At 45.3% G+C, this 27,322-nt stretch overlaps 1 protein-coding gene across 4 annotated transcripts in view; it reads right to left on the reverse strand.

Annotated features, from left to right (window-relative positions):
- Window positions 1-9,632: 9,632 nt before the first annotated feature.
- EPB41 (erythrocyte membrane protein band 4.1) overlaps window positions 9,633-27,322 on the reverse strand; it is a 153,079-nt gene continuing 135,389 nt past the window's right edge. For all 4 annotated transcript variants that reach the window (XM_067530714.1, XM_067530710.1, XM_067530711.1 and 1 more), the window contains exons 20-24: window positions 22,172-22,273; window positions 20,706-20,786; window positions 15,911-16,018; window positions 13,351-14,201; window positions 9,633-12,480 (exon numbers count right to left, since the gene is read on the reverse strand). In XM_067530714.1, the coding sequence (XP_067386815.1) occupies window positions 15,920-16,018; window positions 20,706-20,786; window positions 22,172-22,273 (282 nt within the window). In that variant the 3' untranslated portion in view covers window positions 9,633-12,480; window positions 13,351-14,201; window positions 15,911-15,919. The remainder of the gene's footprint in view (window positions 12,481-13,350; window positions 14,202-15,910; window positions 16,019-20,705; window positions 20,787-22,171; window positions 22,274-27,322) is intronic.

Raw genomic sequence — 27,322 nt, forward strand, 5'->3', positions numbered from 1 at the left:
TCCCCTTCTGAGCAGAGCTGTGTGTGTGTCCTGGCTGACGCATTACACTTGACTCCAGTTGGTGCTTCAGCATCCTTCCTTGCTTCCAAAGCCAGACACACACACGAAAGAGAAACCACAGAACTGAGGGTGTAGAGGAAGGGGCGAGACGCTACGGTTTCTGCTGGTGCTGTAGCGGTAACCCCCACTATTACCTGGGCTGTTCTGGCATTAATGATGATGTGAGCTCACAAGTCGGCAAGGATAGACGCGCAGATTCTAGGATCCCTCTAGAACTACTGGGGCAGGACAGGGAGATTAGGACCAAGGGATGGGACAGATTTTTTTTTTCTTTTTTTGCCAAGTGGAGGGGGCGGGGGGAGCTCTGTGGGAAGAAAAATAAACAACTGAGTAACGTCCAGGCACCCCGCGGGACACCTTTAACAAAAACCAAAGCCATACTTTAAAAAAAAAAAAAAAAAGGCATGTGGCCTGTTTGGGAATATAAATAAACAAAACACCAAGAGCCTGGAGCAGCCCCGGTCTCCCCCCTCCAAAATAACCGCCTATAAATAACAGGCTGTTTAGAAGCTCATCAGAGAGTGTTGCAGACATGGGAGAGTCAAACAGAGAAATCTCCTTCTACGCACAGCACTAGACACAGTGCCCTTTTAAGGTAAAACTTTCCCAAATGCCACTTCTGTAGCATGATCTCTCTCTCCTCCCAGCACCATCCGTTAAAGGCTTTTCAATCAAATGCGCTTTTGCCCATTACTTTGCCTTCACAGACCAGGACCCCACGTTTGAGCATCTAAAGGGCTCAGGGAGATTTAGTACCTTGCCTGGACCAACTCAGGAAGGAATCTCCATGGCAAAAAGCACACATTCCTGTATAAACATCCCCTGCTGCGCACTGTAGCGGAGATGAATGTGGCAGGATGGGAACAGAGCATCCGGACCAATGAATGGTCCAGAGGAGGTAGATCAGGACATTCCATGCTTCCTGTCCCAGAATGCGGGATTAAAGAGACATTGGATGATAGGGTTTTTTTTGCACAAGACCCAACTAGCCTCTGGAACTCATAGCCTTTCCAGAACTCAGCAGAGATCATGTGGCAATCATCGTTCATGCTTCATGGCTTAAGCTGATAACCTCCTCCTCACCCTCCAGCTCAAGATCCTGTCACTGCTTACTGCAGGGTTTCCTCCAACCTTCTTCTGAAGCACTTGGTTCTCGGGACTGGTGGAGACAGTCAGGCGAGGACTAGGTTGTGTCCGCCCTTTTGGGACAGACAGCGGAGCTGGAGCAATGGGCTAGCAGTCTGGCGTGTGCTATCTTGCTGCTGTGCAATGTCCCCAGTAGATCTCTCTAAGCAGCGATGGACCTAGGCTGTGCGGATGGGAACTGAACTGGTGCTTCTCCCCCCGGGGCTAGGTTTATTCAAATGGAGGAGCGTGGGCTTGTCTGTTTGCAGCGTTGCATGCCCGAGTCCTCGTGTGTGGATAAACCGGTTAATCCTGCTTTAAATGGAAACTCCTCTGCCTCCACTTGCCAGTCACTCTGACGACAGCAGGGGGTGGGTGGGTGCCCAGGAAATGCGCTGGCCCTTGCCAGGTCCCTACGATTCCCACCCCTCCACTGCAGAAGGACATGAAATTGGTCTCTAAGACCAAGGCGAAATTATCCTTGAAGCACTTCCTTGGTCCCGCCAAACCCATGAACCGAGCTGCCTTTTCTTGAGTGCCGTCTACTGCTGTTTGCACATCCCGGGCCAGAGCCACTCGCCAAAACTCTCTGCTCCGGGAGGCCAAGGTGTGGCCCCGGGGACAGATCCAGCCTGTGGTGATCTGTGATGCGGCTAGCAGCCACCCTTCCTTCTGTCACAGGAGCACGGCCCCCTGGGATCCGCGGGCCCCAGCTGCCTATGACGACAGGTCTCGGGGCACCATGTGTTTCCCGACTAGCCCTCGGCCGGGTCGGTTCTGGTGCCAGAGCTGTAGGAGAGGCCTAGTGGTGAGGGCAGCACGCTGACCCTCGAGCACCTGGCTTTGTGTCCACGGTAGCTCTGAGGCTAGGGATTTTCCTACCCAAGATTCGCTCTCTCTGTAACGTCACTGGTCAGTCGCTCCCGGCTCGCTCTAGCGCTGCCCTCTGCAGACCTGAACAGGAGTGAGCTCCACCCCCGGCTCTGTGGGGTGCTTCGAGCGAGCGTTGGTTACACTGATCGCCCCAACGAGCGCGCTCTGTAAATGTTGTGCAGCCGGCTGGGAGCCCAGCCCAGCCCCCCGGGGGAAGGGGCGGTGGATACGAAGGTCAGACAGCAGCGGTGGGAGCTGCAGCCCACTTACCTGTGACTAAGCCGGGGCCTTTCACCTCTGCTCAGATCCAGAAGGCACCAGGAATAAGGTAGGCTGCTCCCAGCTACCTCCAGCACTGGGCTCTTCATCCTCTGAGCGGCAGAATGCGCGGTGAGGCGCTTCTGTGCACGGAGCGAGACGGGGCTTCTCAAAGGCTTATTTTTACAGTAACTTCAGCGCTGGCAGGAGGTGAGTGGCAGCCCTGGAGAGCCGATGCTCACAGGCGCCACCACTCCCCAGGAACAGCACAGGTCACGGCAGGGCAAGCCTCACTCCTGCCAGCGTGTCGCATCCTCCCCGCCACAGCCTTCGGCTCTTGTCAAGCCTGTATAGACGCAGCGCCCTCCAGTCTCTCCCCCAGGCAGTGGATGGCCGTAGCTACCTCGTCGTACATTCTCGTATCGTCTAGCCTGGGGCTCAGAACTGCCGGCTAGGTGTGCGCGCAGCAAGCTGCACTAAGCTCCCCAGTTGTATTGGCCACGTCCCTGTCTGCTTCTGTCTAGGAACAGCGTGAGCTTCTCTGAAGAAGCCTCTGACTGCGAGTTTTTGTTTCGCTTGCTCTGTACGATCTGCGCTGGACTCTCTCTTCCATCTCGTTCCCTCCCTTCAGAACTGGTGTCTCGTCCCCTTCTGCGGTGTGGGATGGCAGGAGCACCTGGCACTGAAACAGACACTTAATCCAACACCTCAAGGCTCTTGACGCAGGCGGACAAACGTCATTTTCCCCCATGGGAAGCTCCGGCCTAGAGGCTAAGTGAGTGCCTGGATGTCAGAGTAGAATTAAAACCCAGGGATCCTAAGTCCCACGCTGGGCCTCAACCCCCAGGGCTGCTCAGACAGGAGGCTGTATCTCTTTCATTGGCTGTGGCCTAGAGTTCCAGCTGCTGCTAGAGGAGACGGGGAAAGCTAGCATGAAAGGCGGGTGGGAGCCAGGACCCCCATGATGTGGGGAAAAGGGACTGCCAGAGGAGTCAGGAAGATCCGGGGAGTGGAAGTATGAGCCGAGGGGCGGATGGAAATGCAAGGAGGGTGATGTTTGGGGTTAGGAAACTGTACTGGGTTTTCCTCCACCTCTCACAGAACAGGGTAAAAACTTCGTTTCCAGTTCATGAATTCAGTGCTGGGCACTCATAGACTCTAAGGTCAGAAGAGACCAATATGGTCATCTAGTCTGACCTCCTGTACAACGCAGGCCACAGAACCTCACCCATCCACTCCTATACTAGACCCCTGACTATGACTGAGTTATTAAAGTCCTCCGATCATGGCTTAAAGACTTTAAGGTATAGAAATCCACCAGCAAGTGAGCTGTGCCCCATGCCACAGAGAGAGGCAAAAAAAACCCCCCAAAGCCTTTGCCAATTGGCCTTGGGTGAAAATTGCTTCCTGATCCCAAACATGGCTATCAGCTAAACCCTGAGCAGGTGGGCAAGACTCACCAGCCAGACACCCAAGAAAAAATTATTTGTAGTAACTCAGACCCACCCATCTAATATCCCTTCACAGGCCATTGGCATATCTACCAAAGATCAGTCAATGGCCAAACTAGGCTGTCCCATCAGACCATCCCCTCCATTCATTTATCAAGCTCAGTTTTAAAGCCACCTAGGTTTTTTGCCCCCACTGCTCCCCTTGGAAGGCTACTGTAGAACTTCACTTCTCTGATGCTTAGAAACTATACCTCCTGAGGGCCAGTTTATATCCATTAGTTCTTGTGTCCACATTGGCGCTGAACGTAAATAACTCGCCTCCCTCCCTGGTATTTATCCCTCTGATGTATTTATAGAGAGCAATCATATCTCCCCTCAACCTTCTTTTGGTTAGGCAAACAAGCCGAGCTCTTTGAGTCTCCTCACATAAGGCAGAACCTGCGTTTATTTCAGCCCCATCTTCCCCTCGGTCCTGATCAGCTCTAGGTCCTCCAGTCATGCCCATCCCCAGGGAATCGGGCCTCAGCCCTGGGCTACAACATCTGGCTTCTGTCATCTTCCTGCGGCTCGCCTGCTGCCAATTTGACTTTATTGGGGGATTTTTTTTTCCCCTTTTTACATTAAATTAACCTTTCTAAAATCTATAAAATCCCATCAACGGGCGGCAAAGCCCTGACAGACCCTCCCTGCTGCTTGATCTCACCTTCCTCTCGCTGGCTCTTCTCACCTCCCCAGCAGTGAGGATTCCACAAACCTTGACATCAAACCTCCCTGCTTTGGGCAGGTGATCCCTGCTGGGGGAGCCGAGTGCCCAGACACCCTGGGAGGGTGTCAGTGGCTAACTGCCCAGACACCCTGGGAGGGTGTCAGTGGCTAACTCCCGCTGTCTGTCAGCTTTAGGCAGCTGGGCCCCGTTAGGAAGGCAGCAAGAGAATGTAAATGACTATTTGGGTTTTGGGACCGCTAAAAGCCCCTCCCCCAGCCAAAGGGGAGGAGCTACTGAGCCCGGGACTCAACTGATTACGGGGGACAGCGAATGAACAAACAGGGACGGGCGTGAAGGTCAAAGGGCGAAACGAAGGGAACACGGAGCAGACACAGCACCCATGGCGCCTGCAAAGCAGCTAAGGAGTGTGTGGCCGGGGGGGGGCTCACGGGGCAGGGACCCAATGAAAATGTTCGGGCGGTAAGCCTACCCTCACCTGGAGTACGCGCTCGGGGGCATTTGAAGGGTGGAGAGCCCCATGTGCCGACCCAGCACTTGGGGATCCACCCAGTCCCCCCGGTCATAGTGCAGGTCTCTGATCTTGGTGACACCTGCCAGGACCTGCCTCTGGTGGTTGTGACTTCCTGCGTGAGCTGGCTCCCCTGCAGGAGAAGTGTTACGTGCTGTGGAGCAGGGTGCCACCGTCCGTGAGGAGCCTGGCTCACAAAACCTTTTTCTCCTCTGCGAGCTCGTCCGGGTGCCTCTGTGGCTAGACCGTTCTGGAGCCACACACAGAAAAAGCATCACCGGAGCGTATTCACGCTGAGTGACATTCTCGCCAGCACAGGGCCCTCCCCAGCCTAGCCTGATCGCTTCATACAGCGCAGGAGGATGAGCGGCTGCATCTAGGCTGATGTTTATCCCCTCCAAGAGAACTGAGTGCCAACTGGCATCACGCTGGGAACTGAAGGGAGGGATCTGAAGTCAGTTCTGCTAAGTGGCAGCTTATTTCATTCTGTCCAATCTTCTTAGAATTTCCATGGCTGACATTAAATAATGCAAAGGAAGGAAGTGGAGGCGTCTCACTTGACTCTCTTCGCCTGCTTATGTGGTTTAAACACAGAGGCTTTTTAAAAACAAATCAGAACAGCAGCCCATCATGTTGTTGGCCCAATAAACCACAGAGAGACCTGGGCAGCTTAAGTTTATTGGGCAGGCTCAAATTGAGAGAAATCTCTGCAAAGTAACAATTTTTCGGTGTCCACATTGAGATGCCGCTGTTTTCCAAAGGGACTGAAACCCAGGCCCCTTTAAGAGGTATCTCCTACTAAAGCAAGCTTGGGGGTTGTCCCTTGTGCAGTTGCTCACAAAGGCCAGGTAGCTGTCTGCACTGGGCAGATTTATTCCCCTAAGATCCTTGGCTGGGATGTTGAGTACAAGGCTTCTTCCCCGTTCAGCCCTGCAGAAAGTAAGGGTGGGGTTTTGTAATAGATGGGAAAATAGCTTAAGGAAAGAACCAGAGGCTCCGAAGATTTGTCTTCAGGTTTCACCAAGTACTATCTGTCTTCTGACCCTGGTGGATGACTGTAAACCCACAGACTAGATCGAGACTTTCAATTAATTATCACTAAAGTCCAGAAAAGGACCCAAGGACCATCTTAGTCTGTTGTAAATGTAAGGTTCTGTTTGGAATACGAGGCTGAGCTGCGGCACGCTCTCGAAGTCTATCCGCCTCGAGAGACGCTGTAAGATATGCCACATCCTCGTTCACCAGCCCCTTCCTGGGGAGCCGAGCGCTTGGGCGGCTTGGATGCGTATTGTGATTATAATGAGATTAGACAGAAAAAAACACCCTGGGCATACCCCAGCATTAGAAGCCAGCAGAAAGTAGCTGGATCGCCTTATATGCACAGCCTAACATGCTTCCTTTCCATGGTATCTTATTTACTATCCTAATGCATTTTCAAACACTCTTTTTGTGCCTGCTGTAGTAAGTAAATCAAGTTCCTTTGAAGGATTATGAAGCATCTGGCCATAGCAGTGGCTGTTACTCAACTATTTAGTGGCTATTTATGGCTTCCTTTTAATTTCACTGACTGGGAGCTGATGCTTGTAACAGCTGGAAAGCAGAAGGGGCTAAGGCAGTTGTTAGTTTTGCAGTTGGACCAATAGTCTGAGGTCAGCGTGTCTATTTCACTGACATGTTTCCAGGTTGAGCTGCAGTTGACTCTACCACAGCTTCCAGCCAATCTGAACCAGGCCTGGGCTTCACAAAGGTACCTAACGCTCAGTGATTCTGATGGCTGTTGAGTGCCTAAATACCTTGTGGGAATCCCCCAGCCCAGCCCCTAGGCAAATAATTCCCTTTTGCAGCTGGGGCAGGTGAGGCATGACACCCACTCCATTAGGCTTCTCCAGCTCTACCACTGGAAGCCTTTCGTCAACAGCTCATGTTCAAGCCTGTGTCTGGACTGAGAAGTTTTAGGGAGGGGCCAGCTGTGGCCTAACACGGGGTGGGAGACCTGGGTTCTGTTCTATAATGCTGCTGCTTCATTGTGTCCCTTTAATGTCTTTCAAAGCAACTTGCTGGAGTATCAGGGAGGAGCTGACAGGCCGAGGGCACCATGTGCCTATTTGGAGGGAAAAGGTTTGCATCACTCAGCTAGTTTAGCTGCTGAGCTGCGGTCCTATGGAGGGTGCATACAATCTAGTCCAGACCATGAAAGGGCATCTCTGTGGCCAGCTCCTGTGCCGCTGTGTGTTTCTGCTAACCCCTGGTGCTCTCAGCAGAGACCTCATTACAACTGAGCAGCAAGGATGCACGGTGGGGACATGGATGAAACGAAGGTGCCAGCATTGCTGTCATTCATTCTAGTCTTGCAGCCCTCTTGTCTACAACCGGCAGCTGGGAGGAGCTGCACTGGAGCGCACAGACAGGTGCCGAGGAAAGGCTAATGTGTGCCTGGGATGGGGCCCAGTCAGGCCTGGCCCGAAGAAAACAGCAACAGGCTGGAGGAAAAGCTGTTGTGGTAAAATGAACGGGGCCCCTAATGTCTCAGCTGTTCACAGCCTCAAGGGGAAGGATAGACTGGTAGAAGGGAGTCGAACCAGCTTCATTGGCCCAGCCACCTGTGTTCCATCTAGTCTAGTAATTGTGCTTTGCCAACACTCACTAACCCCAGACGGGCTAGGATGGTACAAGACCCCTCAGTGGGCAGCTGCAGGTTCAGTGCAGAACTGAACTAGAAGGGAGCAAACCTTACTTCTGCCTAGATGTGAAATATCACAATTCCCCTCTCACGCCTGTTCTCCCTCCCGTCCGAGGCACAAGGGCCAGCGTGAGTTACCCTAACCAGCTTCCACAGTAAATCTCCTCTCACCCTCCTTAGGGCTATAGCCCGTAGCTCTCAGGTGTGCTGCAGCAATGGTTCCCCCTCTGATGCAGGGACGAGCAGCTGGTGAGTACATAGTCTGTGTGGGAACAAAGCTTGCTAGTTTCTGTTCTGGGTTTGCATGCAGCTCGCTCCAGTCCATGCTGGGATCCAGGGTGCAAGGGTCCTTTGTGGTTGCTCCTCCCCACCACCCTGCTTCCCAGGGCGCATACTGCAGCAGGGAGTAGTGATTATGAGTAAGACTCTACAGGGCTGTTCCTGCCCTTTTTGTCCCAGCAGGCTCACACCCAGCTGCCAGGGCCTTCATTCAGAGGCTCTCTGCATGTAACAAGCTGCCTGTTCTAATACCAATAGGGCGAAAGCCAATGGTTGATACAAGCATAGCAAACAACTCTTCTACTGCCAGGGAGTGAATGTGTAAGAAGGCTCCACCGTGAACCACCAGCATAAGATAGGCTGAATAAGGTAAGGGCAGGAATAAACCATCTCTACCAAAACTAACCTACGGAGTTGGGTTCAGTGGATTGGTGATATTTGAGTAAAATTTTCCACTGCACCGAAGTCACGCTGGCAGACTGGATGTAAACTCCTAACTCACTAAAGTGTGGGGAAAAGTTCTACCCAGCATGGCCAGAGGGACAGCCCCTCAAACGCCCTGCAGGAGCTGTCAGCATGTTCACAAAAGCACAAGCAAATCAATTTAAAGTAGTGGTTGATCTTGAGCAGATGCTGCTGCTGTAGCTTGTCTAGTGCAAAGCTGGGGCGAACTCTAGTGGTCATTTTTCAGAACTGCAGGCAAAGCTGCCAATGCAGGAAAGCCTGATTCATCAGAGACGTCTCCCCGGTGATCACCAGAGAAATGCCAGGGTATGTCTATCAAACTCTGCTTCCAAGTCTCTTCCTCCCCCACCCGCTGAAGGAACACTGGTAGTGTCAGAGAACTGGTGTGACTCACTACACATTCATCAGCTGAGTACCTAGTACTGCTAGCTGGCACAGGAACCCCTTTCCCTATTTAATTATGGGGATGATTGACCACCAAGGGAAGATTAAGAGGAGATATTTATCTTGGAAGTGTTGCTTCAAAGCTCAGAGGCAGGATTTATGTTTTGTCTCTAGTACATCAGGACCTTGGCTGCAATACAGTAAGTGTTCTTGAGATGCTCCAGGACTGGCTACAGCTGAAGCGCTCTCTCTGTAGTATTTAATCTACCATCCTGAGAGGCAGTACCTAGGTCAATGGACGAATTCTGTCTACACCAGAGGTTGTCAGCTTAACTACGTCAGTCAGGGATGTGGATTTCTCTCACTCCCTAGCACCAGAGTTAGCTCAAGCTAACATTTTAGTGTAGAGCAGGCTTTAGTCTCATTTTCAAAAGCAACTTTAGGAATCCAAGAGTCCATAAGCAACTCCCAACAACTTTACCTTACTTATTCTAAGGTAAAACTCCACTCACAAACAGTGCAGGGACTCTGAGGAAGGCTTCAGAGCTGGTTTTCATAGTAATGGGATTTTAATTCAAGCTTGTAGGGTGCCATCAGCAAATATACTTTGTGTAGCAAGAAAAGGCCTTAGGTCTTGTCTATACCCATGAAAGTTGATCCAGAATAAGGTATGATTAACTCCCTGTGTGCATGCTCCTAGAAAAGGATTTGCCCATGAATTTAAATTGGAATAGCTAGTTCAGAATACCCCCAAAGGGTTTGTCTAGAGGGGGAGTTGAGTGGGGTGGACAAGTGAAGATTTAAAAAGACGACAAGTACACAATAGTTTCAAAATTTATTGAAAAATGCAATACAAGAAACAACACTTATGTCCATCTAAACGCTACAGCACCTTTCCCTTTGATTTACTACAAAAGTCCAAAATAAGCTTCTGTCATTTACTATTTGATCTATAAAGATTTGCCAGTTGTCTGTTGCAATATTTCTTCCTATTTAAAGAAAAGATGTAAACAGCTACTCTAGACAATTCACAATTGTCCTTTTTTTTTTTTTTTTTACAAAGCTCCTTCATAGTTGCAACTAAATTTGATTAAACTTGTAAAAAGCCCAAGGCTGGGACACTAACATCTCTTAAGATAATTGGTACATTGTATGAAACCAGCAAACGACAGTTCACTAAAATCAGAATGGTCACTACGTCCTTTTGTACAACTGTATTGCTTGGCAACTGCTGGCTGGAAACTAAAGCTGCCTTTCCAATTTCATCAATCAGAGCTCATGCTTCTCCTGTCTTCCTGTCTATACAAACATTCATATATAAATAGCTTCCATAAAACGTATACTATACAGTCTGTTTGACCTCCTGGACTGGGAATAGCTGGGAACATTCATATCTTTTAAATATATGTTCATGTGTCACAGTGACATGAGCAGCACCGGTCCCTGGAAATTCACAGTTCAGTGGGGACCACATTTTAAAACTCACTAATCTGATCACCTCATTGAAGGGGGGAAAAGTGGGATGAGGGGCAGGCAGTCTTGTAGCTATTTCTTAAAAAGGTAGAAGTGAATGTTGTTAGTAGTAGGTGGGTGAAAGGGAATCTTCAATATCTTACTAAAAGCTATTTTCTTCTCTGTCCCTTTGTGAAAAGTTCAACTGCTTCAGTAGCAGCAGTTCCCAGGGCAACCCCTGTTCTTCTCAAACTTCTGGACTGGACTAGAACCTTCTACGTTTGAGACCTTGTCCAGCAGAAGCGTGCTCTGGGTGTGTGGCAGCTAGGAATCCGGACTGGAATTAGGCAATAGGCTCCTGAACGGTCAATGGTGCCTAAGGGAAAGCGTTGCTCAGAAGCTGGTTTGGACTATGTTTTGTCCCATGAAGATAGCACTGACGTATAAATATCAGAGAGCGAACAAAAAAGAAACAAGTGCACTTAATGCTATCAAGGGAAAAAGTATCCCAGCTACCTCAAAGTTAGACTGTTCTACTTGTCCCTTTTTAAGAAGAGGTTCTAGTGCCAAGGCAGAAGCATGTAACTTGCTAGGAAATGCTTTTGCACCATCGTAGGGGTAGGGAAAATCTTCTCACCAAGAAACTCCTCTGAATCTTAGGGCTGGTTCACACTTACCGCACGATTCGGCGGCAGTCAACAGGAGTTACGCAAACTACGCAGAGTAGTTTGCATAACTGACGTCAACTGCTCTCACTGCACTGAGCCGACAGGAACAGCTCAGCGCTACGCTACTTGAGGGGGTGGACTTACTCAGTCGACTTCCTGATCGATTGAGTGGGTCTCACTGACTGCTCAATCGATCAAGATCGATCGATCGGGCGGCAGCGATTTTGCCGCCATCAGTCTGAACATAGCCTTAGACAAGTCAAGATCTGTTCCTCAGGAGGAGATTTTTTAAAGGTCAAACTTTGTGGTGTTACTGCTTTATTGAGCAAGGCTGGGTGTGAACAAAGTTACAGTTGTGCCACTAACCTTAATACTTCCTTCACTAGTGAAAGTAGCATATATCTAAACTCTCTCAACCACCACATGCCTTTATGTGCTATGGGCAGCTTAAACATGTAACTCACTCCAAAAGCCCCAGCTGTGCTTAACTGGGAAACTTGATGAATATGGTGCATACTGCTTGTTATAGTCTGAGCTCATTGGAGCAACCACATGAGCAAGGCAAAAACACTGACCTAGATAAGGAGCATTCCAACAAATGTCCAACCACCACTGCCAGATAATTAGCTGTAAAGATGCTACTGCCAGGTGCCAGCTCAGTCACACAGCTGGTTTTTTCCCTCTCCCCTCAGCCTAGATAAGACAGTGGCCAGTTAAAGGATTTGTCCCCAGGAAAGGGAGGGGGGAAAAGGTTGGTCAGTAGACTGAGGCGCGCTTTGGAGATACAAACTAACCCTCAGATTCAGGATCTGGAATAAACTGTTCCTATCTAACCTCTGGCTAGAGAGGTTAAGGTTAGGTAAGACATGCATATAGGCCTCTCACTAACCCTGTGCGATATGTACCTGCTGGCTGGGTGAATGGAGGAATAATACTTTGTTTTGACAAAGCTGTGTTTCCCAGCAAGCTTATTCTGGGATTTTTGTGGTTGGTAAACAGAGGGTCTGTAGCCTGGAACTCCAATCTAAAGACCAGGTGGTTCCACCCAGCCTGAGGAGCAGGAAACCAGGTTTATCAGCAGAAGGGTACTGCCCTGAGGGATTGAAAGGGGGTCTAAATTGCAGCTCACCAGCTAACTGTACATTTAAATATCTGCCCGCAGGCACACAGAGGTGGTTAAGTAGCACTGACCCAAAACAGCTGCCTTCCTGGGAAGCTGGATGCTAAGAACTATACCAGTATTTAAGCAGCTCCATCATCCTTTCAGAGGAAGTGTCTCTAACCAAAATACTAACAACTTAATTAAAATTGCATCCAAATTTAAAGTGTAATGACGGTGCCATTCAAAGCCTCTGTCTAGTCAAACAATAAGTCATGGGTTTTAACTCAGTCTTCTGCCACATTTAAAAAAAAGTCAAACTTTAAGTTAGACGTCGAGCATTTTATTGCCAGTTTCTTCTCATCCCGGAATGTAGCTTAGCAGCAGAGGGCACTTCTCCCCCATGGCTAGAAATGTGCCACACCAGATACATCATTACAACTTCAAAGCCCTATGTTTAAAAAAAATATTGCTCACAACTCTATTCATTACAAAACTTTAAAAGATTGCTGGAAAGAAAAAGTAGGGCATGATTAAGAGGTTTCCATTAAATCTAAACAAGTGCTGATCTGCTGCTGTCATGAAAAAAAGTACACCCTACCCCTTAGAAAGCATTACTTCCTTATTTTGAAAGTCAGGATTAACACCACAGTGGTCACCTTACAAATGTATAGATCATCTCCAGTTAGAAAATTCCATTCACACACATTCTCCCTAAAAATACTTTTAAAATTATTACAATTAAAAAAAATTAAGTACACCATATGACATTATAGTGGATGTGACAGGAGTATTTAGAAAAAAATACTTTTAAACTTTCAAGTGCCTTTTTGGTAAAGTAGATGGGATATTTTAAAAACAGCGGCTGTGTAGTAGTTGGTACACCTGAATCCACCACTATCCAGAAGCTGAAAACTGCAGCCAGCTCTGGATCCTTCATTGCCATACTGCAATGAAATGCTAGGGCCAATGTACTATGTATGGATCCTTAAATTACGAGGAGAGGGGGAACATCAGTGATCTGAACACATGCACTTTCCAAATGGTTTGATATTGTTCCACTGGTTGCTATAATCAACAGGCTGTTTTATGCAGCATGTTCAAATAGACCTTAAATGTCTAGGAAGGTGAGATTGTCAGAGAGGATTTTAAATTAAATTAAGATTACACACACACACCTTGCCTTGATTTGTGGGTAATATGCTTAGCTTTAAATAGTACTGGAAAAAACATGATTTACACACTTATTAAAATTAAACACAAACAACTGAAAAAAATCTGATACTGAGAAATCAACTATTGTGAATGCTGCATAGCCTACCTTCTAGCATTCAGAGCTCAAACCCCATAACCACACACTTCTATAGATGTATTTCATGGCATCTAGAAAGCAAAAATAGGTAAGTAGCATTCAGTAGAAATGCAGTCTCCAAGGAGCAGGAAGGAATGGTGACCTGTCACAGTTCTCTTAAAAAGTTCTAGAATTCACAGTATAAGAGAGATGTGAAGCAATTTCCAGTATTCCTTAATCTAGCTAACTATTGAAATGTGTGACTATTACACCACAAAAAAACCCACTATGTTCAAACAACATCAAGGATCCAAAACCCACAAAAGCAAGGAGTAAAGATAGAAACTCTGTTTTGTGCACCTGGGTATTGTGGCTTGAGAGTTTTCTAGAAATACCTAGGGCCAACTGCAAGAGGCAAGTAGAAATGCCCCACACTGAAATCTAAGTAAACAGATTCTTCTGGCAGAAGACTCCATCACTAGGGTTTTCACACAGCTGTTATGCTAAGATGAGCGTGGCTTACCTCCACTATACCTGGTGAGGCTGAAGGAATAAGACTTAAGAATAAACCCTTTTGTGAGGGCCTATGGAGGCTATGCATGAGGGAATGCAAAACTGAAAACCTGTACAAAAAACATTCAGTACAGTGAGAAGTATGGCATACTGTGTTTTACAATATAAAAAAATATCCAAAAGGATCGATTGTGTTCTGAAAAACCCCAAGTAAATGTCAAAACACAACTCCTAGTAAGTGATATGAATGGTCAGTTATTGACGGCAAATCTTGTAAATCCGTGGTCTTTGTGCTCCAGGTAGTTTTCTGTTTTTTTCCCCCCTTCTCCCCCATTTCTGGTGTTTTCTCAGTCAGGGAGAAACGTCTCCTAGAAAGACAGACAAAGTTATCATAAGTTACCAGATACCATTAGCCAGCTTGCTGGGGAAGCACCCTGTGAGGGGCATTTTACCACCAACGATTTCACAAGGTGCTTTCCCCCTCGCTCTTTATTTCCAATACTCAGACCCTTAAGGCATTGGCCATAACTTTCAACTGCATGTCTAAAGTCAAGCTCCTAAAGCTACAGTGAGCACCCTAAATAAGTGCAGATTTCTCAGAAGCCCCAAATTCCTACAAATCCCAATGAAGTCATCATGAGAGGTGTGCATGCTCAGCACTTTTGAAAAAGAATAATTTTATTTGAACTAAACATGAGACAGGAACCTGACTTTAGGCACAAATGTTTGAAAGACAGGCAAACAGTTTCAGGGTTTTTTTAATTGTCCAGTCGTGATCTCTCTGCTGCTCCCATATTCATCCTCTTCTGCCACCTCCCAAATGCTAACCCAAACACTTTGTTCTGAATGGATCAAACCCATGAGCAGGCTGTTTTATCTAGCACGCTCTCTGGCCAAAACATCTTGGTGCACCAATGTAAGTGGTGCTTAGCACAGCCCAAGGAATACAATGTTTCCTAGACTAATAATGCTGCCTGTATGGATTCTTAAAGCAGCTTTAAAAGTTACTATTGTTTTCAAACTACTGAACTGAAAAGCTAGGTATTTAGAGGTCCTAGCAACCTTATCTCAAGTTTTGGGCCTTTTCTAGGCTAGGAGAAAAAGCAGCTTGATACTATGACAAATGGTTCCCCTCTGCTTCACTAGCAAATCTTTGGCCTCAGGACTAGGGTTGGGAGAGAGCCCACACCCCATAACTCCCTTTTCACTGCTGCAGCTCACAGGGCATAGGGTGAAGGGGAAAGCAGCAGCTCCACTTCCATACCTGAGAAGTAGGACCCCCCCACCAGCCTCTGCAAGCAGCAGGGGGGACCCTGCCCCACTGCTCTCATCCCACCCCAGTCAGCCCCATTTTGTCATAATCATTTTTAGTAAAAGTCAGGGAAAGGTCACAGCTTCCATGAATGTTTGTGTATTGCCCGTGACCTCTCCTTGACTTTTACAAAAAATATCAGTGACAAAATCTTAACCTTACTACTGGGGTAGCCCATCCCTGCTGGAATTTGGCATCTGTTGAAATGATTTCTACAATATATAATCATCACTGTGACCATGAATTTTAGGGAAGGTTTTTCCCCTTTTGTCACCAAAGATTTGAAGCCTGAAATCTAATCAGTTCAAGTTAAAAGTAGACTTAGACACAGTACTATAAACATGTTCCTGTTTTATGTTTTAAAAAGATAACGCAAAGATCCACAATCATAGGATGCTAGTGCACAAAGTGCTGCCAAATGCACAAAATAAACTAAATACTTTTTCTCTGTACTACTATTGAAAGAGGTGAGTCTGGGGCTTCCAGCCAGTGAGGTTCAATTGTAGGTTTGGTCTCTAAGACACCTTGATATTGGAGGTGCCATGCAAATCAATGTACCTGTGCCCCTTCCACTTCTAGGGCTAAGGAAGAGGCTTACTAGGCCAGATTCAAAATACTGAGATTCCAAGAAAAACCTAACAGGCTCTGATAGATTTTTCATGAAATTGTGACGACTGGGTCTCTCTGGCTGTAGGTGTTCCCAACTCAAGACAGCCCAGTGTTTCTAGCATTTGTGGGTCAGAACGCTGACTTCTACCTGCCTACCTGGCCTTGCTATTCTTCAGCAATCTCGGTCTCCTGGTGGACAACCACCTTGGTCACAGACATGTCCGGGTGCTGCTCTTTTGCTTCTTTGATGGCCTGTACTAGTACCTGAGAGAGAAACAGCTCTTCAGAGAAGCACTTTGGGCTGCATACAGCGGAACAGTTTAAAACGATTTTCACTTCAATCTCTCCATGTCACCATGCCATACACTGGATGAAATCCTCCTGGTCTCACTGGAGTGCATGGCAAAACTCCCATTCATTTCAATGGAGGCAGGATTTTACCTAGCGGCTGCAGTCTTGAGCAGCAGGGGAAGGGAAGCAAGCCTGCCAGCCATCCCCACCCAGACCAGAGTGGAGCCAATCTGGGACAGCAGGTCCAGCTGACAGCCTCCCTCCATTTGGCTGAGGTTTTCCATCACCACCAGTCTTCTGAGGGGGGTAAAAAGCCTTAGCTCCAGGAAATTCCCCTACCAGCAGCTCTGCTGCTAGCTGACTCATATTTCCCACCTTATGCACTATACCTTCAAGGATGCAGTTAAAGTTTTTATGTGTGAAGCCTCAAAGAGGGAATACTTTTGCCATTTGCCTTTGTTTGAGTTGCTGGTCTAGACTTGCATTAACTGACTGCTCTCCCTCTTCACTAACCAATGTGAATCACCATGCAAACTGCCCTGGTTTCTTCCTCCAGCCATCGAACTCCATTTTGTCTGCATGTTGTGTCCCTTTCCACCTCACTACATCATCCTTGTCTATGTGGGTTTGGAAGCTCTTCAGGATAGATACCATGTCTTCATGCCATTGCACAACATAGCACAAGGAGGTGCCCCACTCCTAGTGATCTCTTAGCTCCACCATTGTCATAGCACTTGTGAAAATTACATAAAAACCAGAATTAGTGGATTTACCCTTGTTACCTTTTGTAACCCAGACTTATGCTTTGTCCCAGGAAACGAACAGTCTTACATGTATTTGTCACACTTTTATTACACTGTCAGAAGACTACTTATCTTGGGCAAAAATGGAGCAAATGAAGTCACTTGAATCCCTCAATCTGGAAAGAAACTAAGCAGAGAACTAAATGTGGAAGTTGCAGTGCTTTCAAACTTTCCTGGAAGCAAGTGGCATTGCAGGGTTAAATTCCCCCCACATTACTGAGGGGGATAGGTTGGGTAAGTTCAGAGGCATTATCCATCTCCAGTACATTCCAGTAGGAGCACAAAGAAATGGAAACTGCCGGACAGTCAATCAGATTTTGATCCATCCAATCCATTCGCTTGGGAAACGCACATTTTCTTTACAAGAAGCCAGCTGACAAGCGAGTCCATTGACCATTGTTACAGGCCTTTGCAATAAAGTTATCATGAATTAAAAGAATTAACAGAATAGACACACTTGTAGAACAACTGAAAGTCTGGCCTAAGTAAGGTTATTGGGAGAAATGGTCTCAAATTTGCAACGAACAGTGGATATTGGCTAGTACACGATTTCTCAGATGAAAATGCTAGTGAATGGGAAAACTGAAGTTCATCTAAGAAAGAGGCACACTGAGGCGTCAAGACAAAATAGGAAGGAAAACAAATAGCAACTAGATTTGCTGGTGCTGTTGCAGATAGGTACTTGGTCTCAATATCACAAAGCAGGTTCTACAACAGATCAGTTTGTGACAACCGGAACAAATTTCAATGCAGGAAGTATATTAAAAAAATCACATCCCAGATCTCTGAGGCTCTAAATGAAATGTAAGCATTGATTATCTCCCGATTTAGGAAGAAATAATCACCAGCACAATGAGATTATGGTTTTGTAGCCTGTAAAATAAGAACCTTAAATTGTACGGGAACAAATACTAGGTCAGGCTGAATGAGACTAGTTAGGTGGGATACACACTCAATGACGAGGCTATGACCAGGCCCAAGAATGCTGGAGGCAGCTGTACAAATGAAAAGACCTCAACAAGACAGCCTCACAGACATTCATGGGCATGTTAATTTTGACAAGTCAGGGATGAATTTACTTAGGTATGTTAACTTCTCCATTCAGAATGCTGCGTGAGGACCACACATAATGGGACTAGATGATTGGCAAGAAAAAAGTGTTTGAGAATTAAATCACAGAACTACCTGTACTGAAATATTGGAAGAGTCTAAGATGTGTTGATGAATGCTCACGTGGTTGGGGGCTGTCCTTCTAAAAGACAATTGCCCTGTAGCATGTGCTTCCAAAAGCACTGACTAAAATACAACAAAACGGTGCTCTGATTAGTGTTGAGCGTCTGGAGCACTTAGCATGCTTCTGAGTGCTATATAAATAATTACCCCATTAGACAAAAAAAGGCTTAAAAGCCAGCTTAATGTTCATGGGAGACCACAATATTATTAATATGGGAGAGGGGACGTTCACAAGAGGAACCATTTATTGGATCAGATTTAGGCAACAGCTCAATGGCTTTGAGAACTATATATATGCACATCTGTAATTTCTAGGAAAAGCTACCAGATGCCCATTACTGCTTGGGTCCATTAACTGTAACTTTTTCGGATATTTAGTTTTTATCACTCAGCTCAAACTGCTGCAGCATGTTATCTGTGTGGAAACAAGAGTTCTTTAAGAAGCAAGAAACTATACCCTGCATAAAAGGAAGACAGATCCATGAGGACTGCTGGCACGTTGAAAAATGCATCTTATCCTACTCTGACACTACTTTTCTCTGGTGACTTCCCCCTCCACAAACTAAATGAACAATGGGCTACACCAGGATGGCAGTGTGTGTGATCTTTAAAAATACATCTGAGTTTCATTATTAGCTCTCACTAAACTTTCCTGAGCCAATTTAAGTTACTAGTAAAAATGGCAACATTACTTTATACTTCCCTAACACCATTCAACCAAAGTTCTCAAAACACTTTACAAACATTTAACTCAAGATCCCTTAGACGGTTGATATGTATTAAACATTTTACAGACAGGTAAAACCAAGGCAGAGTAGGGCCAGTGACTTAGTAAAAGGTCATACACAATCAGTATCAGAGCCCAGAACGGAACACAGACATCCAGATTCCAAGGTCAATATTCTGACCACTGGAAAATATTATGTTCAATGGCAAAGGCGGTTTGCTTCTAAACATTAGTTGCTTTCAGCTTTGAGTACACAAGCTTTCTACACTCTACATTTTTAGGCTATTCAATCCAAAATTTTTACAAATATTGTTTAGGACATAAAAACAAAACAAATCCTTGCAACTGTGCAAAACAGAATTCCCTAAACTCTACAATCCTTGAAAATACAAAACGGATGGATTACTGGCTTCTAAGGAAATGTTTTTTGGATCATGTTATGGTGACATCTGCTTGTAGCTTCAAGCTGAGAAAACTAGTACACAAGCCGGCTGTTTCTGGAAGTCATGGGCACACAATGAGGCAGGTCTGACACAGCCAATACCTGGGTCCTTTGGTAGGCAGTGACTTTCAGAAACGCACTGATTAGAAACCGTCACACTGAAGGGAAACACATATGTAAACGTCCTGTCTTAACTGCCATATATCACATAATGCCAGACTGAGGTGAGCTATAGGGTGCATGAAAAAGCAGCACAAATAGTGCTAGCTAGACACAATGCTTCTGACAAATTTCTGGCAATATACATTTCAACCATGACGCTTGCTATTCCAGTCCTGGATCGCTTTCCAACAGGAATTACCAAATACACTAAGTTTTTTTATATGACGTATCCTCTCTGCTCATGATACTGTTGATTTGCAACCCACTAAGATTGAATTCAGAGTGTGGTGCTCGTACCACTAAGCCATCATGATAGTCATGAGAAATCTGTTGCTCATACAGAGTAAGAACATGAAAGACCTATCATGATGATGCATTTGCCTTCTGCAACTTGGTAAATATTGTCGGCACAGAGATAGGTGCCAGAAATCATTTTGTGGTAATTGTTAATACGGACAGAAAGTGACTAAACATAGCTGTTCCATACTTACTCTTCATCAGAGACTTCCAAGACACATTTCCTCAGATTTTAAAAAACAAACTTGTTTTGTATTGTAAATAGCCAGCAGCACACGCAAATAAACTGAGCCCTTCTACTTTGGATATTCCCATGTATAAAAGTTGCGGGGCAGGAGGTCTAGGTTGGACATTAGGAAAAAGTTTTTTACTAGGAGGGTGGTGAAGCACTGGAATGGGTTACCTAGGGAGGTGGTGGAATCTCCATCCTTAGAGGTTTTTAAGCTGAGGCTTGACAAAGCCCTGGTTGGGATGATATAGCTGAGGTTAGTCCTGCTTTGAGCAGGGGGTTGGACTAGATGACCTCCTGAGGTCCCTTCCAACTCTAATATTCTATGATTCTATGAAAAGCTTCTGGAACCAGAATTTTGTGCTAATACCATGGCAGAACAGAATTCAGCTCGCTTTGGCCCAACTACAGTATGTCTCTACAGAACTAAACGCCTGTTTGCCAGTCAATTAAGCAGTTACAACTTGAAGACATGCAACATCTAAAAGGTAGCACCACAGAGACATTTGCAGTTGCTTTTCTGATCATAAACAGTTTAAACTAAGCCAGATGTATGTCTGCAGCTGAAACACTACAAATGAAATAAAAGTTACCTCTTCCAGAGAGGCCAGCCATTTTATTTCTAAGCCCAATTTCCCTAGGCTGCAACCTAAAAGTTTGGATCTACCAGAAGTGAAGCAGCTTGACTGTCTAGCACAAAAATAATTTGATTAACTCTTTGCAAAACTAAAGCAGCTCTTGTCTGGGTCACACTAAAAGCACCTCACCTGATCATGGTCAATGTCTCCAGCTCCTGTGATGACAATTCTTTTTTCGATCCTTGTCTCTGAAATTCCACCTTTTACAGTCTAGTACAAAAGAACATAGGTTACTAGTAGCCCAAAGTGTGACACCACCAAAAGAGTTACAAAGTGGATAGGGGTTGGCTTTCAAAGATGGAACTCAAACTAAAGTCACTGCTAATTATCAAAAAATTACTATGAAATTAGCATAACTGGATCAGACAGAGTAATAGGACACAAAGAAAAGTCTCTCCTCGGTGTATGACACTATTCCCTTCTTCCAAACCAAACAACCACATCAATAAAGAGTTTTTTTAATAAATAAAAATACTAATCTTTCTTGTCTTGTGGGCCAGAATGTTAATCGTGTCAAAGGGCCATTGTCAATGTAACATGTACCGTTAGTACAGCTGAACGTTATTTTAAAAATCTAATTTGTATTTCAGCACCTAACGTATGCAGTCTCTGTTTCGTGCTTCACTAAATATGGACAATGCACTCAGGCTGGTTAGTCTCATTTTCTGAATCCCAGGCACTAGAACAATAATATTGTTTGATTTTGTTCAGAGGAATGTTCAAATCCAAAAAATTCCTGCAACTCTGCATTGAAATAAATAAAAAACAAAGCAAGAAGCCTACAGGAGTGTTGGCATTTAGTGTGTCCATTACAATGTTAGCTACGTATTTAAGGTTTTGTAAAACCTTTGACAAAAATGTGACATGGGTCTAGAACAGCGGTCCACAAATATTTCTTCTCACGCCCCCCCAGAACAAGTAATAGAATGCGTCTGTGCCCTCCTTTCCTTTCGGGTTGAGAGCGGAACTGCGGACAGGAGCTGAGAAAGGGGGCTGGCCGGCCGGGGGCGGAGCTGGGGGCAGAGCAGGGCTGGGTGATACTCCGCACCCCCTTAGGGGATCCCTGGTCTAAAACTAGGGGACTTTCCTGCAACTTAGAACTAAACTGAAGTCTTCAAACTCATCCCTGATTTCTCATGGGTAAATTTGATTTGCCAATGTTCCCCAACTTCAATTATTTGTAGCTCAAACTCTGCATTAATTAAAAATTCTAAACAGGACTGATTTTATTGACCATACAGAAGAGCAAATAAGAACTCCTAAAGGCTTGCTACATTTAAAATGAAAATAAATATTTGGCTAACACACTGATACTAGGTTCTCAGAACTGCCTCAGGATTCTAAGCTACTGCTGGATCAGTTTGAAACTGTGGTGGTACATTTCTCCAGGAAGCAAGACAATATCCATTTCCAAGTGATTCGGAATTGCACTGGTGTCTGACAGAATTAAGGGCAGAGAATGGGACACAACATTGGAGGGGAAAATATTTGTAAAACAATATTTGGCAGGAAAAGGCCAACTTTGTTTCCTTTGGTTTGTGAGCATCCATGGAACTTTTAGATTTCATACTAGTCCTGTTCGCGTCACCTTTTACCTTTGTAATCTGTGTGGTGGTTGTGCTACTGGTGGTCTCTGACGTGATGGTCTGAGCAGTGAGCAGGACTCCAGGGTCTAAGTCCCCATTGCCATCATCTGTCTATGAGACACACACAAAACAGCTATCAACCATCTCCACACACAGTCACTATTGCAACAGGACCTCAGTGCTGTAATTTAAGAAGATGTACAATTGTTTCAAAAGTAGACTATGCATTATTTATAAGAAAGTGAACTGAGTCACAGCTGGCTGAATAATTAGTGTTTTAGCGGTTTAACAAATGTTTCAAGATTAATGCTGTCTGAAGGTGCAGCACAGAGCACGTGGGCTTAAGGCTTCACTGCTTGATTTCGTCGTGGTTCTGTTGGATGCCATTAAGACGTCTGAGCTGTGACTTCACCCAAACACATGGAAATTATTCTCCATATCACACAGGGACTTTGTTCAGCTCTCTCCCTCAGTCCTGGTGATGAATGGGTCTTCTCTATCCTCTCTTTTCTCCTCTCCTTTTCTAGTTGAATTGAAGTGCTGTGCTGGTAAGTTTACTCAGCACACACTGCACTGACTTGCATGTTTCAGGCAGCATAGGTATCTTTACTCTCTAGTTGCTCTGCACTGTCACAAATTAGTCCTACAGATTCCATAGAAGCTACATGACAAGGTCTCCACACCCATCACTTTCTCTGCTCTATCAACACCACCAGCCTCGTCCACATGGCCTTTTTTGCATATACCACATCTTCCCTGAATGGATCTATAAAGGCCATTACCCTGCTCAAGCCTCACTTCTGCTGAGTCTCCTTTAAAAGCATCAGTCAATTAAGATGGCTGAGGGGGCAGATGGGGTTAGTTAGCATTTTATCTAAGGAATCTGTCTCCCCCCACATCCTTTGTACATCACTTGTCTTACAGGTTCTTCAGGGCTGTGCCCAGCACCGTATAAGAGCCCAGGCTGCTACTATAACCTAAATAATAAACTATAATGAACAGATATGTACCACCTCTTAATTACTTGGTTCTCATCATCTGCAATTCTCAAGCTTTCCAAAGCCTATCTATTCATTCAGAGTTTATTGTCCATGTCTCCAAAAGACTGAATTAAAAATATACAGTGAATAACAGCTTCTTTTGTCCAGTTATTGTTATAGAACAGTCTGAGTTCGTCATTACAATTTAAGACAAGTTTACATCTTCAGAGCGATCACTAGATGGAACCGCTTTCTGTGCTGTATAATATTTTAACTCCCTCAGAGATCATCATTACTTTTTGGCTAAATATCTCACCTAATCTCAAATAATGAGGTTATAGAATTCTCACCTCTCTCTTGAGACATTAGATCTAGAAATATAAAAATGGTGACTAGACTAAGCTGGATCAGTTAATCTCAGCTACTAATGCTCTGAAAAATATGGGTTCAAACCTAACACTATAACCTGGGTCTTGTGCCCAATATCAGAGCTGCAGTTTGGTTCTGGAGAGCATGTGACACCGTTAGAATGCTATATTTCAGATGGGATGTTAAACAACCAGTTGCTGATGATCTCTGGAGGCAGAGAGCTTCCACAAGGATGACAGTATGCCAGGTATGCATTATACAAGTGGTCTACTGCACAGATACATCCATGTAGCAGGCAGTCACACTAACTCCGTATTACAGATGAGGAAACAGACACAAAGGCTAAGACCAATGTTTTCAAATCTGGGTGCCAGAAGTTAGGCACCTAAGTCCATATTGAGGCACCCAAATAAGTTATCTGATTTTCAGAGGTACTAAATGATGCTTATGAAGTGCTAAGTGCAAAGCATTAAAGCCAGTCAGTGGCAGAACAGAACTCAGTTCTTGGTTCCTAGTCTTGTTTTATTCCTCTACCATTTGGCCTCCAAGTTGTAGACTTTCTAAAGTAAAAAATGGTTACTTACCTGTTCTGTAACTGTTGTTCTTGGAAAGGAGGGTGCCGACGTGTATTCCACCCAGGTGTATGTGCACACAGCAACCAGAAGTCAGAGAACCTTGCTAGCGGTACCCATGGGGCAGTGCTCACAGCCTGCAGCCCTTAGCCCCTCCCCTGGCTATTTAAGGGTAGTGCTGCCCTGACCTCCCTCAGTTCCTCTGACTCGAACATCAAAAAAAGGAGGCCCTGATGGAGGCGACAGAGGGTGGGTTGTAAAACAAATGTTCACATCTACATCTTGAAGAACAACAGTCACAACACAGGTAGATAACCATTTTTTCTTCTTCAAGTGGTTGCAGACACATATTCCACTCAGGTGACTCACCAATAGCACTTGTGGGTGGTGGGACTTGGTGTCAATGACTGCAGGACTGCCTTCCCAAAGTTTGCATCTGACATAAACGCAGCGATAACAGCATAGTGCTTGGTAAAAATAAGTGCAGAAAATCAGGTAGCAGCCCTGCAAATGCCCACTATCGAAACATCACTGAGGAATTCTATCAATGTTTCTTGGGCCCTCGTCAAATAGCCCATAATCTATGTGTAGGCACGGTCTGAGTTATGTCATATGCGGTCATAAAGCAGGAAGTTATACACCTGGAAATTGTCTGTGCAGAGACTGACTGACTCTTCACTTGATCCACACAGGAAACAAAAGATGAGAAGATGCCCGAAAAGTCCTCTCTAAAATGCCAAGCACCATCTCCCATCCAACACGTGAAATCACTGTTCATCTGCACTGGAGTTCGGTTTCGAAAAGAACACATGTAAATCATTTGGTTAAGGTGAAACTACTTTTCAACAAAAGTTTGAGATGTGGCCACAGGACCACTTTGAAAAACTGCATACATGTGGGTTCTGCCATTAAGGCAGGTAGCTCATTTACTCTCCTTGCAGATGTTCTAGCAGCAACGAAGGCTGTCTTCTGACACAGGAGGGACAGGGAACACGTCTCCAAGGGCTTGGGTGGAGGCTCCATACGGGCAGCTAAGACAGCATTAAGGTTCCACAAGGGAACCTCTTTCATAAGTGGGTAGAGATGATTGACTCCTCTTAGAAATCTCACTATTACATATTTTGAGAAAATTTTCTTTCCTTGGATGGGCAGGTGAAACAATGAGATCACTGCTAACAAACTCTCAATGAACTGCGTGACAGACCCGAAGACTGAAAGTACAATAGGTACTCCAAGGTGTCCTGAATGCAAAGCAGCCTCAGCTGAATTCCATGAGCTAATGACCAAACTGAAAACCCGCTTCCACTTGGCCAAATAAGTAGCCCTGCTATAGGGCTTCCTATTGTTAACTAACATTTGATGAACAACTGTTGAATATCATTCCTCCTCTTCACTTAGCCATGCAGAGTCCTCGCCAGGCTGCTCAGTGCTGGATGCCAAAACTGACCGTGGTGCTGGGTCAGTAGGTTGGGATAAAGAGGAAGAGAGATGGGAGGCTGACCCAAAAGACTGAGGAGATTGGAGAACCAGCTTTGTCTTGGCCAAGCTGATGCAATGAGAATCAACTACTAGAACTCCACAGTAGAGGGGAGAAGGGCAGGTCATGGAGCACCCCTAGGGGGACACATCTCAAAGAGCAAGTATTTTTATATTCTGAATCTATTTTTGGTTTGCTTTAGATGTAGGAAATAATCAGGATATGAGGATACAAAACAAAGTTTTAAAAAATGGCAAGATAATTTGATCTGTAAACAAAGTTCTGAAGAAAGACAAACAGAAGAGAGACTCCAGGAAAAGTGTGATAAACAGGAATGAAAAAAAAATAGATAGGCTAAACTTCGTTTGCTTCGAACAGTCTAGTCTACATTGGAGCACCTCTAGCAGGGGAGAAATTTTGTTCATACATTGAAATTGTGAAAACCTCTACAGGTAATTCTTACTGGTGCCTACACATCATATGTGCAGAAGTTATGTGACAAGCTTACGTTTTCATTCTGAAAAACAGAACCTCAGTTTGGTACACAGATATCTGGAGTACTGAGGCTGATTTCATGCAGCCTGTTTAGGAATTCATGAAACATGCCAAGCTGTTCATTCTGTTCAACATTAAATGAAAATAGTCTATGGACATGGTGAGGGACAATATTTGTAACCAGAGGACTTAGAACTAGCCATCCTGATACCAGAAAGAAAAATAAGAATTTTCCTGATAAAAAGGGAACCTAATCTGATAGCACTATTGCTACTATGGAGGTGCCAAAAGAAATCTAATGAGGTTCAACAAAGAAAAGTGCAGAGTCCTCCACTTAGGAAGAAAGAATCCCATGCACAAGCTTGAAAAACTATCTAACCAGAACTGGGGTAACAGTGGATTGGAGAGTCAGCAGTGTGCCCTGGTTGACAATATTTACAAGGAATGAACAGAGAGCTGGAGCAGCAGCGGCCTTTAACTACCTGAAAGGGGGTCTAGGGAGGACATTGACAGAAAACAGACAGGGAGCAGCTCCATTTCAAAGCTAGAGACAGCAGGAGGAACTGAATGGCAGTTGGCCACTCTACCCTTTTAATGTGGTTGGCATGAGGAAACTCAGGGTACATGTGTGGCCACAATGGACATTGCTAGCCAAAAGACTCCAACCTCAGGTTCATGGGGCATATGCACACTGTCAGCGGAATATGTATATGGACAAACACTTGAAAGAGAACCTTTAATTCAGTCACCTGTGGGGGTATGTATTATGATAGTGTCTTTAATTAAACCATCATATTCCTGACACCTACAAAGAATACCTGGTATAGGAAAGAATAATTCTTGCACTGCTGGAGTCCATGGTACGCCCACACCTTGACCCCTGCCTGCAGTTCTGGTCACCCCGTCTCAAAAAAAAGGTATTCAAATTGGAAAAAGCATAGAGAAGGACAACAAAAATTAAGGGTACGGAACAGCTTCCATACGAGGAGAGATAAAAAAGACTGGGACTTTTCAGCTTGGAAACAAGACAGCTAAGGGGGGATATAATAGAGGTCTATAAAATCATGAATTGTAAGGAGAAAGTGAATAAGGAAATGTTATTTGCTCCTTTACGTAACACAACAACCAGAGGTCACCCAATCAAATTAATAGGCAGTAGGTTTAAAACTAATAAAAGTTAAGTACTTCTTCACACAACGCACAGTCAACCTGTAGAACTTGTTGCCAGGGGATGCTGTGAAGGACAAAACTGTAATGGCATTCAAAA

The sequence above is a fragment of the Emydura macquarii genome, unplaced genomic scaffold (genome assembly GCF_026122565.2).
Source record: "Emydura macquarii macquarii isolate MOO-44397 ecotype Brisbane River unplaced genomic scaffold, CSIRO-AGI_Emac_v2 contig_3113, whole genome shotgun sequence".
In the NCBI taxonomy this organism is placed as follows: domain Eukaryota; kingdom Metazoa; phylum Chordata; order Testudines; family Chelidae; genus Emydura; species Emydura macquarii.